The sequence below is a fragment of the Nerophis ophidion genome, linkage group LG03, assembly GCF_033978795.1.
Source record: "Nerophis ophidion isolate RoL-2023_Sa linkage group LG03, RoL_Noph_v1.0, whole genome shotgun sequence".
Taxonomy (NCBI): Eukaryota; Metazoa; Chordata; class Actinopteri; order Syngnathiformes; family Syngnathidae; genus Nerophis; species Nerophis ophidion.
The window spans coordinates 14,272,903-14,287,056 of record NC_084613.1 but is presented as its reverse complement, the minus strand read 5'-3'; the positions used below and the strand labels follow the sequence as shown (position 1 = coordinate 14,287,056).

At 41.3% G+C, this 14,154-nt stretch overlaps 1 protein-coding gene across 2 annotated transcripts in view; it reads left to right on the top strand.

The window, feature by feature from the left end:
• Positions 1-5,469, top strand: part of LOC133549160 (plasma membrane calcium-transporting ATPase 1-like) — a 58,436-nt gene extending 52,967 nt beyond the window's left edge. For both annotated transcript variants that reach the window (XM_061894324.1, XM_061894323.1), the window contains 4 exons: positions 1,269-1,480; positions 1,548-1,655; positions 1,725-1,913; positions 4,666-5,469. In XM_061894324.1, coding sequence (XP_061750308.1) covers positions 1,269-1,480; positions 1,548-1,655; positions 1,725-1,913; positions 4,666-5,031 — 875 coding nt within the window. In that variant the 3' untranslated portion in view covers positions 5,032-5,469. The remainder of the gene's footprint in view (positions 1-1,268; positions 1,481-1,547; positions 1,656-1,724; positions 1,914-4,665) is intronic.
• The last annotated feature ends 8,685 nt before the right edge of the window (positions 5,470-14,154 follow it).

Below are 14,154 nucleotides of genomic sequence, written 5' to 3'. Positions count from 1 at the left end.
CCGGTTTGTTTTATATTTGACTGTGGGGTAAACGGTTGCAAAACTAGCTCAAAAATTTAGCATGTTAGCAAGCAAACGTTAGCATGTTATCAGTTAGCACGTGTCATATGACTGCAAGGTGTAGGGGTTTTAAATTTTAAGTCTTTTTAATTCATGATATTACAAACCAAATCATAGTGTTATTATGAACTTTATATTTAATACATAGTTATAAAACAGGTTATATTTTATAGAATAATCATCAAATCTGGGCTTCACGGTGGAAGAGGGGTTAGTGCGTCTGCCTCACAATACGAAGGTCCTGCAGTCCCGGGTTCAATCCCAGGCTCGGATCTTTCTGTGTGGAGTTTGCATGTTCTCCCCGTGAATGCGTGGGTTCCCTCCGGGTACTCCGGCTTCCTCCCACTTCCAAAGACATGCACCTGGGGATAGGTTGATTGGCAACACTAAATTGGCCCTAGTGTGTGAATGTGAGTGTGAATGTTGTCTGTCTATCTGTGTTGGCCCTGCGATGAGGTGGCGACTTGTCCAGGGTGTACCCCGCCTTCCGCCCGATTGTAGCTGAGATAAGCGCCAGCGCGCCCCGCGACCCCAAAAAGGGAATAAGCGGTAGAAAATGGATGGATGGAATCATCAAATCTACTCAGTGGCCGAGTGGTTTGAGTGTCCGCCCTGAGATCGGTAGGTCATGAGTTCAAACCCCGGACTGAGTCATACCAAAGACTATAAAAACGGAACCCATTACCTCCCTGCTTGGCACTCAGAATCAAGGGTTGGAATTGGGGGTTAAATCACCAAAAATGATTCCTGGGCGTGGCCACCGCTGCTGCCCACTGCTCCCCTCACCTTCAAGGGGGTAATCAAGGGGTGATGGGTCAAATACAGAGAATAATTTCGCCACACCTAGTGTGTGTGTGACAATCTTTGGAAGGGGCGGTATAGCTATAGGTGACGGAGCGGCCGTGCCAGCAACATGAGGGTTCCAGGTTCGATCCCCGCTTCCGCCATCCTAGTCACTGCCGTTGTGTCCTTGGGCAAGACGCTTTACCCACCTGCTCCCAATGCCACCCACACTGGTTTAAATGTAACTTAGATATTGGGTTTCACTATGTAAAAGCGCTTTGAGTCACTAGAGAAAAGCGCTATATAAATATAATTCACTTCACCACTTTAATCTGTCATAGTTATATTACCTCACTGTTTGCTTTTGTGAGCCGGCTCTGTATGAAGTATAAAGTGCGACTATTCGGTGGTTCTGCGCGGCACAGGTGAGTCTCTGTTGGACATGGACAGCGGCAGAGACGCGCCGCTGCACGCCCCGCCCTCCGAGCACTACACCGTGGTCTTCAACACCTTCGTCCTCATGCAGCTCTTCAACGAGCTCAACGCCCGCAAGATCCACGGCGAGAGGAACGTCTTCCAGGGCGTCTTCAAGAACCCCATCTTCTGCTCCATCGTGCTGGGCACCTTCCTGTTGCAGGTAGGGTGGGGGTAGGGGGCGGAGCCCGGGTATGCCAAACGAGCGACGTGCGCCGACGTCCTTGCAGGTGCTGATCGTGCAGTTCGGAGGCAAACCTTTCAGCTGCGTGAGTCTGAACGTGGAACAGTGGCTCTGGTGCGTCCTGCTGGGCTTCGGCAGCCTCCTGTGGGGACAGGTGAGTCGGGCTCCGCCCCCTTCGACGTACCCCCCGCCGACCCCTCCCCCACCTTTCTCTCTCTCTCAGCTGGTGTCCAGCGTCCCCACCAGCTGGCTGAAGTTCCTGAAGACGGCGGGGCACGGCACCAAGCAGGAGGAGATCCCCGAGGAGGAGCTGGAGGAGATGAAGGACCAGGACGAGATCGACCATGCCGAGATGGAGCTGAGGCGGGGACAGGTGCTGTGGTGCCGCGGCCTCCAGCGCATACAGACTCAGGTGCGCCTGTCCAATCCGTCCATGCCAGCACCAATTTCTAGAGTTTTATGTGTGTTGATCAATATTAGTGGTTTTTTCATGAGAAATGTGTTCATCGTGTGTTTTTTTTGTTGTTGTTGTTGTTGTTGCGCCCCAAAAAGTGTTAATAATGTACAGTGGGGCAAAAAAGTATTTAGTCAGCCACCGATTGTGCAAGTTCTCCCACTTAAAATGATGACAAAGTCTGTAATTTTCATCATAGGTACACTTCAACTGTGAGAGACAGAATGTGAAAAAAAATTCCAGGAATTCACATTGTAGGAATTTTAAAGAATTTATTCGTAAATTATGGTGGAAAATAAGTATTTGGTCAACCATTCAAAGCTCTCACTGATGGAAGGAGGTTTTGGCTCAAAATCTCACGATACATGTCCCCATTTCAATCGTCCTGTCCCCTTAGCAGAAAAACAGCCCCAAAGCATGATGTTTCCACCCCCATGCTTCACAGTAGGGATGGTGTTCTTGGGATGCAACTCAGTATTCTTCTTCCTCCAAACACGACGAGTTGAGTTTATACCAAAACGTTCTATTTTGGTTTCATCTGACCACATGACATTCTCCCAATCATCTGCTGTATCATCCATGTATCCATTTTGGTATAAACTCAACTCCTCGTGTTTGGAGTTAGGTTAAAATATAACCTATTATATAACTATGTCATTCTTGTATATGTATATATATACATACAAATAATCCGTTCATGAATGAGTATATCCGTTCGGCCACCGTGTTCAATGGAGAAGTCTGATCTACAAAATTTGCAGGCAGCATACCTCTTCCCCTTCGAGCTGTCCTAGATGAACTAAAATAATTTATATTTATATATATATATATATATATATATACATATATATATATATATATATATGTATATGTATGTATATATATATATATATATATTTATAAATATATATATGTATGTATATAGACTTGAAAATATATACACATCCTCTACCCCCCTCCCACCTCAACCCCGCCCACATATCGGAATTTGGAGGTCTCAAGGTTGGTAAGTTATTTTTATATATATATATATATATATATATATATATATATATATATATATCTATATATATATATATATATATATGTATATATATATATATATATATATAGATATATATATATATATATGTCTATATATATATATATATATATATATGTATATATATATATATATATATATATGTATATATATATATATATATATGTATATATATATATATATATGTGTGTGTGTGTGTGTATAGTCGAGGTTACTGTGGTTTATCCGTCATACAGTGCTAAATTCCGGGGTAGAGCGGACTGTACGTTAGGTCAGGGAAAAAACACAAAAGCTATTTTTTCGCCAGTTTCACTACACTTCGGGGATTTAAAATAACTAAAAAAAAAAAACTCCTGAAGAGCAGGGAAACCTGCAATGCAGGCTTGTCGGGATGAAATAGCCTCTGCCGGGGTTGAGTGGACTATACGTTAGGTCAGGAAACGTATAGTCCACTCTACCCCGGCAGAGGCTATTTCATCCCGACATGCCTGTTTTGCGGGTTTCCCTGCTCTTCAAGCGACATCCCTACAAGCTTGTTTCGCAGTTTTTCCTACTCTTCAGGGGATTTTTTTTATTATTTTAAATCCCCCGAAGCGCAGGGAAACCGGCGAAACAGTAATTTTGTGATTTAAAATCCCCTGAATAGCAGGGAAACCTGCGAAACAAGCTTGTTGGGATAAAGTGGCCTCTTTTTTTCTTCCTGACCGAACGTACAGTCATCTCTACTCCGGTAGAGGCTATTTCAACCCGACAAGGCTGTTTCGCTGGGTTCCCTGCTCTTCTGGGGACATCCCTACAAGCCCCTTTCGCAGGTTTCCCTGCTCTTCAGGGGATTTTTATTATTTTTAAATCCCCCGAAGCGCAGGGAAACCGACGAAACAGTAATTTTATAATTTATAATCGCCTATGGAGCAGGGAAACCTGTGAAACAGGCTTGTCGGGATGAAATAGCCTCTCTGTTTTTTTCTGACCTAACGTATAGTCCACTCTACCCCGGTATTGAGCACTGTATAACGGATAAACCACTGTAACCTCGACTACTTTTATATATACATACATATTTATATATATACAGTCGCGGTCAAAAGTTTACATACACTTGTAAAGAACATAATGTCATTGCTGTATTGAGTTTCCGTTAATTTATGGGGCGGCATAGCTCGGTTGGTAGAGTGGCCGTGCCAGCAACTTGAGGGTTGCAGGTTTGATTCCCGCTTGTGACATCCTAGTTACTGCCGTTTTGTCCTTGGGCAAGACACTTTACCCACCTGCTCCCAGTGCCAGCCACGCTGGTTTAAATGTAACTTAGATATTGGGTGTCACTATGTAAAGCGCTTTGAGTCACTTGAGAAAAGCGCTATATAAATATAATTCACAATTCACATAACTCTTTTTTTTTGTGATTGAAAACATTGGTTTGGTTCTTTTATGGATTTATTTAATAGTATACATACAGCAACATACATCACTTCATGTGAGTGATTATGATTGACGACCCCTGTTGACTTCTCTGAGCCCTGCTCTTCAGGGGATGTTAAATGATAAAATTCCCCTGAAGAGCAGTCAATGCCAGTGCTACCTCCTGTTCCATGTTTATCATCATCGTGTCCCTCTTCCTCCATACAAGTCAAAAAGCAAACCAGGTTTTGACCTCTGCCCATGTCCCAGATCCGGGTGGTGAACGCCTTCAGGGACAGCGTGTCCCCGTACGAGAACCTGGAGACCCCCGAGTCCCGCAACTCCATCCACAATTTCATGACCCACCCTGAGTTCCGCATCGAAGACTCGGAGACTCAGATCCCACTCATCGACGAGCTGGAGGGCGAGGACGACTCGCCCACCAAGCGCAACTCCATAGCGGTGGCGCCGCTGCCGCCCGTCCACGCCTCGTCGGGCCAGAACAACAGCGCGGCGGAGCACCCCTTGCCGCCACTCAAAGATGGCCCCCGGGCTCCCGGTCTGATCTCCGCCAACTCTGCGGGCCTGCCGCCCTGTCCGGGGAGCCCCCTGCACAGCCTGGAGACGTCGCTGTAAAGGCCCCGCCCCTCTTTCACGACCACTCCCTGCGGCGTCCCGGGATGCGACAAAACATTTTAAAGGACACGCCCGGAAGCACTCGCAGCTTCCAACACGGCCGCCTCACGCAGACGCTCCCCGGCTACGTTCAATGGCGATCAATAAGCAATAATCAGGTGTACACTCGGTTAAACGTAGACGTAGATTGATCAATCGACCAGCTGTGACTTTTTGTTTGTAGACTCGTGCACGTTCATCTTTGAACTTTTGCTTGTAGGTCGTGTTTTCAAAATGGCAAGTCAGAAGAAAAGATAACCGGAACCTTCCAAGATTATTTTCATTTAGTCATTCATCATTATTGGCATTTATACATATATACATACATATATATAATAAATATACACATATATATAGATATTATATATATGTATGTATGTATAAATATTAGATGTATAATATATATATATATATATATATATATATATATATATATATATATATATATATATATATATATATATATATATATATATATATATACCTACCCCGTTTCCATATGAGTTGGCAAATTGTGTTAGATGTAAATATAAACCGAATACAATGATTTGCAAATCATTTTCAACCCATATTCAGTTGAATGCACTACAAAAACAACATATGTGATGTTCAAACTCATACACTTTATTTTTTTTTTGCAAATAATATTTAACTTAGAATTTCACGGCTGCAACACGTGCCAAAGTAGTTGGGAAAGGGCATGTTGACCACTGTGTTACGACACCTTTTCTTTTAACAACACTCAATAAACGTTTGGGAACTGAGGAAACTAATTGTTGAAGCTTTGAAAGTTCAAATTCTTTCCCATTCTTGTTTTATGTGGAGCTTCAGTCGTTCAACGGGGTCTCCGCTGTCGTATTTTACGCTTCATAATGCGCCATACATTTTCGATGGGAGACAGGTCTGGACTGCAGGCGGGCCAGGAAAGTACCCGCAACCTTTTACTACGAAACCACGCTGTTGTAACACGTGGCTTGGCATTGTCTTGCTGAAATAAGCAGGGGCGTCCATGATAACGTTGCTTGGATGACAACATATGTTGCTCTAAAACTTGTATGGACCATTCAGCATTGATGGTGCCTTCACAGATGTGTAAGTTACCCATGCCTTGGGCACTAATACACCCCCATACCATCACAGATGCTGGCTTTTGAACTTTGCGCCTATAACAATCCGGATGGTTATTTTCCTCATTGTTCCGGAGGACACCACGTGCACAGTTTCCAAATATAATTTGAAATGTGGAGTCGTCAGACCATAGAACACTTTTCTACTTTGCATCAGTCCATCTTAGATGAGCTCGGACCCAACGAAGCCAGCGGCGTTCCTTGGTATTGATGATAAATGGGTTTGGCTTTGTATGACAGAGTTTTAACTTGCACTTACAGATGTAGCAACCAACTGTAGTTACTGACAGTGATTTTATGAAGTGTTCCTGAGCCCAGTCGGTGATATCCTTTACACAGTGATATCGGTTTTTGATGCAGTACCGCCTGAGGGATCAAAGGTCCATAATATAATCGCTTACGTACGGTGATTTCTCCAGATTCTCTGAACCTTTTGATGATTTTACGGACTGTAGATGGTAAAATCCCTAAATTCCTTGCAATAGCTCGTTGAGAAATGTTGTTCTAGAACTGTTCAAAATTACAAATTGGTGACCCTCTACCCATCCTTGTTTGTGAATTACTTAACATTTCATGGAAGCCGCTTTCATACCCAATCATGGCACCCACCTGTTCCCAATTAGCCTGGGATGTTCCAAATAAGTGTTTGATGAGCATTCCTCAACTTTATCAGTATTTATTGCCACCTTTCCCAACTTCTTTGTCATTTGTTGCTGGCATTAAATTCTAAAGTTAATGATTATTTGCAACAAAAAAAACAGTTTATCAGTTTAAACATCCAATATGTTGTCTTTGTAGCATATTCGACAGAATATGGGTTGAAAATGATTTGCAAATCAATGTATTCCGTTTATATTTACATCTAACACAATTTCCCAACTCATATAGAAATAGGGTTTGTATGTATATATATACATACATACATACATATTTATATAAATATATATGTATATATATATGTATATATGTATATATATATGTATATATGTATATATATATATATATGTATATATATATATATATATATATATATATATATATATATATATATATATATATATATATATATATATATATATATATATAATATGAAATGCCTGTAAAGTGGGTAATGTTAAATTTGAATTTTGCAAAAAAATTTCCTGTTGTTTTTGTTTTTAATTGATTGAATGTTTGTTTTTAAATAGTAGTTTTGTTTGCTCTAAAATGATGGAATATTTTTGCTCAAGTAAATTTTTATTACTGTTAAAATAAATAAATAATTGGGAGGTTACCAAAAAGAAGAAGCTTCAACTGGACCTCTGCTCCCCACTAGTGGATTAAATGGGTATTACGTCACAAAACTTTGTCCCAGTTTTTGTGTGCACAGGAATCATTTGGTGTGTTCACCATCAGAGGTAAGTAAAGTACCGTTACTTTAATATAGTATGACTCAAGTAAAAGTAAAAAGTAGTCATCAAAATGATTAAATAGAGTAAGTAAGTATTGCTTGAAAAACTACTCAGGCATTGAGTAACTTCTGATTTTCTAGTGGCTATTTTTTAATGGTTAGTTGAATACAACTGTAGTTGGGGTGAACATTTCTACTGACACGCATGACAGCACATGATATAAATGTTATAAATTAGTTTGAAAGTATTTATTTATTGCTACTTTGTCTGACGTCATGTCACTTTTCTCAGTCAGTACGTTTCTATGCACTTAAATTAGTCAGATTTGTCAAATAATTCAGTTTCTTCTCTTTTCACAGCGACATGTGAAGTTGGTAGGTTCCACATTATCTCCAATGTGACTGACGGCCGCACGCAGTGTGCCTCTCGTACACTAGGGGGCGATTGTGGTCATTTCAGCGTGTATAGCTACGTTAAAACAAAGTAGAAGAAGAGAATGCTGCATGCTAATAGGCTAGCACTAGCAGCTTTTAAGCTCCGGACCTAACAGATAAGTACAACTTCCCACTGCTATTTGACGTTTTAGTTGACACTTTAATGTGTTTAAATGACACTTGTGGCTGTATTCAGATCACAAGAACGCTTTTTTTGTGAATTGTTTTAGGTTGTTTCTGCTTACCGGTTGTCTTAAAACAGCCGGGATTTTGCTGACGTCACGTCATGTGATTAAAAATGTCTTCTTTTCGGGAACATTCTTACACTTATTATCAATTATGGGCCGACTCGAACCGGTCGACGAACCCAAACATATGTTAAACCGTCGGAAAGGTCTCATTCGAGCCGACGGCTGTACTTTTTAAGTTGGGGGACATTTCTTGTTGCCATGGCGACGCTATTCCGAAAACTAACCGTTAAGGCGGACCTGGGCAAATTAAAGGCCTACTGAAATGAGATGTTCTTATTTAAACGGAGATTACAGGTCCATTCTATGTGTCATACTTGATCATTTCGCGATATTGACATATTTTTGCTGAAAGGATTTAGTAGATTACATCGACGATAAAGTTCACAACTTTTGGTCGCTAATAAAAAAAAGCCTTGCCTTTACCGGAAGTAGCAGACGATGTGCGCGTGACGTCACCGGTGTGAGGGCTCCTCACATCCTCACATTGTTTATAATGTGAGCCTCCAGCAGCAAGAGCTATTCTGACTGAGAAAGTGACAATTTCCCCATTAATTTGAGCGAGGATGAAGGATTCGTGGATGAGGAAAGTTAGAGGGAAGCACACAAAAAAAAAAATCGACGGCTCCGGGCAGCGGCAGTGGGACCGTTTCAGATGTAATTAGACACATTTACTAGGATAATTCTGGAAGATCCCTTATCTGCTTATTGTTTTAATAGTGTTTTAGTGAGATTTGAAAGTCATACCTGAAAGTCGGATGGCTGCGGTGAACGCCAGTGTCTCTCAGAGAAGCCAATGCAGGAGCCAAGATCACAGCTGCCTTTTTGAGCTGCAGGAGGAAGTCGCATAATCCGCTGATGTCACCAGTAAGAGCCGACTTAATATCACAATTTTCCCATCCAAAATCTTGCTGGTTGACGTAGAGAAACATGTTCGCTTGACCGCTCTGTGTTAAAGCTTCACAACTAAAGGCAGCTGCAATCCACCGCTTTCCACCAACAGCATTCTTATTTATAGCCTCCATTATTAATTGAACAAATTGCAAAAGATTCAGCAACACAGATGTCCAAATTACTGTGTAATTATGCGATGAAAAGAGACGACTTTTAGCCATGTGTGGTGCTGGGCTAATATGTCCGATACAACCCGAGACGTCACAAACACGTGTCATCATTCTGCGACGTTTTCATCAAGAAACTCCGGGGAAAATTTAAAATTGTAATTTAGTAAACTAAACCGGCCGTATTGGCATGTGTTGCAATGTTAATATTTCATCATTGATATATAAACTATCAGACTGCGTGGTCGGTAGTAGTGGGTTTCAGTAGGCCTTTAATCTAATTAGTTACTATGGTCATGTAGTTAGTTACTATGGTAATCTACGTCACAGCAGCTCAGACGAGGTACCAAGCAGTGTGGGTGGGGAGCGTTTCCACAGACGCGGAAGGAGATTTTCACAACAAAGTTCTAAAGCTTAGTGATATATCAGATTGTAGGTGGGGTTTATTTTGTACCCTTCACGTTCATATTTCACTGTTTGTTGCATTTTGGTTGCGTTTCACTAGATTGTAAAATATGTCTGTGAACGGCTTCCTGCCGTCATGGTGCGGGTTGCATGGACCATCAAGGAAGGACATTGCTTTTGCAGGTTTGACTCTTGTTTATTTTTCAATAAAGCTTTGTCTTTTCTTCGGATCGCTTTTCAGCTGGTCTTCTCCTGCTCGCTCGTCTCTCGCCTTCAATCTTCGTCGCTGTGTTCAGCTTGCTCTCAGTCGTTCTCGCTCGTCCGGTTTGTCTACTCCTTCTGCCTCCCTCTTTCCTCCTACTCCCCTTTTATATACTGCTAGGAGATAGGCAGATTTGGAGCCGGTGTGTGTGTCCCGCACCTGATTCAGATTGTGGCGGCGTCGCTCCCAGCAAGCCCCGCCTCTCCACTCCGCCGCATCCTCCGCCTCCTGGCCGCCACCTTGAGTAGGACTATGGCTTGCCCTACCCCGCCGTCGGCTCCGCCTCTCCACAATGTCGATGAAAAGGGGGTGTGACGTTCATATTTTGTCATTATTCAGTGTTTTATTGTTCATAGAAACGATTATAAATTCCATTACGTTTTTTAAGGCGGCTGTCCTAACGTTTTTAGCATTCAATCAGAAATTATTGTGGGGTTTTGTATTAGTTTCCCTAAAAATAGATATACCGGCCCCCAGACACATTTATTTCTCTAAATGTGGCCCCCCGAGTCGAAATAATAGACCAGGCCTGCGTTAGGGCCAATTAAATATGTACGCAACCTTTACAATGGCGGATATTGCCAGCAGAACCGCTCCAACCTGCGGGATTACCTCCTCTTGTAGCGCAGTCAAAACTTTCACGTAACGTCTCATTTTGTTCACACACTTGTCTACTTTAACCCCGGCTTAAAGGTTTTAATGTCCAATGTTTGGTTTTGGATGGGTGGCCATCGGAAGGAAGCGAGAGCCATCAGTCTGCCTCCATTAAAGCGGATGGCGTACACTCTTTATTTACTAGAAGCCCTGAAAATTAATTTTTCCTTTTGGCGAACAACCTGTTCTCACAGCCGCATTTTTTTATGCCGCCGTCATGTGTTTCGCTGAAAAATGTTGACACACATGCCCCCTCTCAGAAAATGTCAACTTTTATGGAGGTTTTGTGTCCCGTTGTGTCCCTCAAAGCCAAGAAAGTCAGCTAAGTCTCTCATTGACTCCAATGTTAATGTCGGTGCCAAAAAACACAAATATTCTTATTTTCCTGATTGCTCTAACTCGGCCATTTCTCCACCTAATTTTACACTTTTTCTATTTCCATAGCCATAGACCTTTAATTTTCCTGAGGGAACTCTCCTGAAGGAATCAATAAAGTATCAATCAATCAATGTTTATTTATATAGCCATAAATCACAAGTGTCTCAACATGGACCCCGACTTAAACAAGTTGAAAAACGTATTCGGGCGTTACCATTTAGTGGTCAATTGTACGGAATATGTACTGTACTGTGCAGTCCACTAATAAGTTTCAATCAATCAATCACTTAAAGGGCTGCACAAGCCACAACGACATCCTGGGTTCAGAGCCCACATAAGGGCAAGGAAAAACTCACAACCCAGTGGGACGTCGATGTGAATGACTTATGAGAACCTTTGGAGAGGACTGCAGATGTGGGTGAGCCCCCCCCCCCCCCCCCCCCCCCCCCCCCCAGGGGAGACCGAATGCAGTGAACGTTGAGTGGGTCTAACATAATATTGCGAAAATCCAGTCCATAGTGGATCTAACATAATAGTGAGAGTCCAGTCCATAGTGGGGCCAGCAGGACACCATCCCGAGCGGAGACGGGTCAGCACCGCAGTGATGTCCCCAACCGATGCACAGGTGAGTGGTCCACCCCGAGTCCCGACTCTGGACAGCCAGCACTTCATCCATGGCCACCGGACCTGTGCCCCCCTCATCCCTCCACAAGGGAGAGGGGGGCAGAGGAGAAAAGAAACGGCAGATCAACTGGTCTAAAAGGGGGGTCTATTTAAAGGCTGGAGCAGGGGTAGGGAACCTGTGGCTCTAGAGCCAGATGTGGCTCCTTTGATGACTGCACCTGGCTCTCAGATAAATCTTAGCTGACATTGCTTTACACAATATTTAATGAATAATTCCGCCGGTAATCACAGTGTCAAAAATAACGTTCAAAATATAAAACATTCTTATGCATTTTAATCCATCCATCCGGTTTCTACCAATGGTGAGAAGTATTTTATTGTTGGTTAGCTTCAGAATAACAATGTTGTTAAAAATAATAAGAGGCTTATTATACTTTAAAAATGTTGGTCTTCCTTAAAAAATGCACGCATTTAGTTGTATTCAGTCCTAAAAAAAATATTATATGCCTCTCACGGAAATACTTTTTAAAATATTTGGCTTGTATGGCTCTCTAAGCCAAAAAGGTTCCAGACCCCTGGGCTAGAGTATACAAATGAGTTTTACGATGGGACTTAAATGGAGCCCGAATAGAAAACGCTCTATAGCCCGCAGACTTTTTTGGGGGCTCTTGGAATCACTAATAAGCCGTAGTTCTTTGAACACAGATTTCTTGCCGGGACATATGGTACAATACAATGGGCAAGATAGGCTGGAGCTAGACCGTGTAGTATTTTATGCGTAAGTAGTAAAACCTTAAAGTCACATCTTAAGTGCACAGGAAGCCAGTGCAGGTGAGCCAGTATAGGCATAATATCATCAAACTTTTTTTTCTCGTCAAAATTCTAGCAGCCGCATTTTGTACCAACTGTAATCTTTTAATGCTAGACATAGGGAGACCCGAAAATAATACGTTAATTGAAACGCGACGTAACGAATGCATGAATAAAGATCTCAGCGTCGCTAGTGGACAAAATGGAACAAATTTTAGCGATATTACAGAGATGAAAGAAGGCCGTTTAGTAACACTCTGAATGCGTGACTCAAACGAGAGTTGGATCAAAGATACTATTCATGCATCTATAACTTGGTATATGAAACGCATGTTATTATGCTATCGCTAGCACACATGCTAAGTGTTAGCATTTTTATGTGAACATGCTACTGTTTTAGGCTACCTCTGTGGCTTATTTTGTCCATTTACACCTAAAATCCACCAATTCAGACACTCGGCACCATGTATTAAGTACGGCGGCTTCCGGCAGTCCCCGGCCAGATAGCAGGCCAATCAAAATTTCCGCAGGAATTTTGTACTTCATCATAAACTTTAAACACACTCACCTATTTTAGCTTCCTGCAGCTGTTCTTTGTGCTTGTTTGATTGGTGAAATGGTTTCAGCGCCATTAAAGCTTACGTCGGATTGGTCTTAGAGTCAAGTGACAGCTTTCCGGAAGAAGGCCCGCAGACAAATGATTTTGTCGTCGCAAGCCGTACATTATTAATGGATTATAAATAATTGTGATATAAATAAATGTAATGATCGGAATGGAACTCAATGTAACAGAGTAAATGTAGCGTTTTTTTTTTTACAAAAACAAAGTAAAAAAATAAAGGCACTTTCAAAACATGTCAACAAATGTCAAATAAAGGACAATAAAAAATGGGCTAACCTAAAGCAACCTAAATGTATCCAATAAAAACAATAATTCAAGGGGTTTTACCATTTTCCTCAATTAAACAAAATGTGGGAATTTGGGTTTCACTTTCAGAAATTGACTTTTGTGTATGAAGAATGTGGTTTGCAATGTTATTATTAATAGTGGTGCATCACAGGGATAAATGATATTAGTAAAGTTACAAAATATTTAAAGTTAGTATCATTCGTGGATGATACAACAGCGTTTTGTTCATGAGACAACACACAGAAGCTAAAACAAATAACAGAAGAAATTTTAAAAATTAAAAACATGTTTTGACAAAAACAGACTATCTTTGGATCTCAGTAAAACTGAATTAATACTATTCGGAGTCAAACACAAATACACGTATACGGAGTAGACATTGAAAGAGTAAATGAAACCAAATTTCTAGGTATAATAGATAAAATTAACTCAAATATCATAACAAATATACAACACAAATTTCTAGGTATAATAGATAAAATTAACTCAAATATCATAACAAATATACAACACAAAGTAGCAAGAAACAAGTCAATAATGAATAAAGCAAAACATGTTCCAGACCAAAAATCACTTCGTATTCTCTACTGCTCGCTAGTGTTAGCATACCTGAGTTATTGTGCAGAAATATGGGAAATACCTACAAACGTATTACAAAAAAGATCCGTTAGAATAATACATAATGTTGGATATTGACAACATTCAAACCCTTTATTTATTGAATCGAAAATATTGAAATTCTACAACATAGTGAATTTGCAAACAGCTAAAATTATGCAC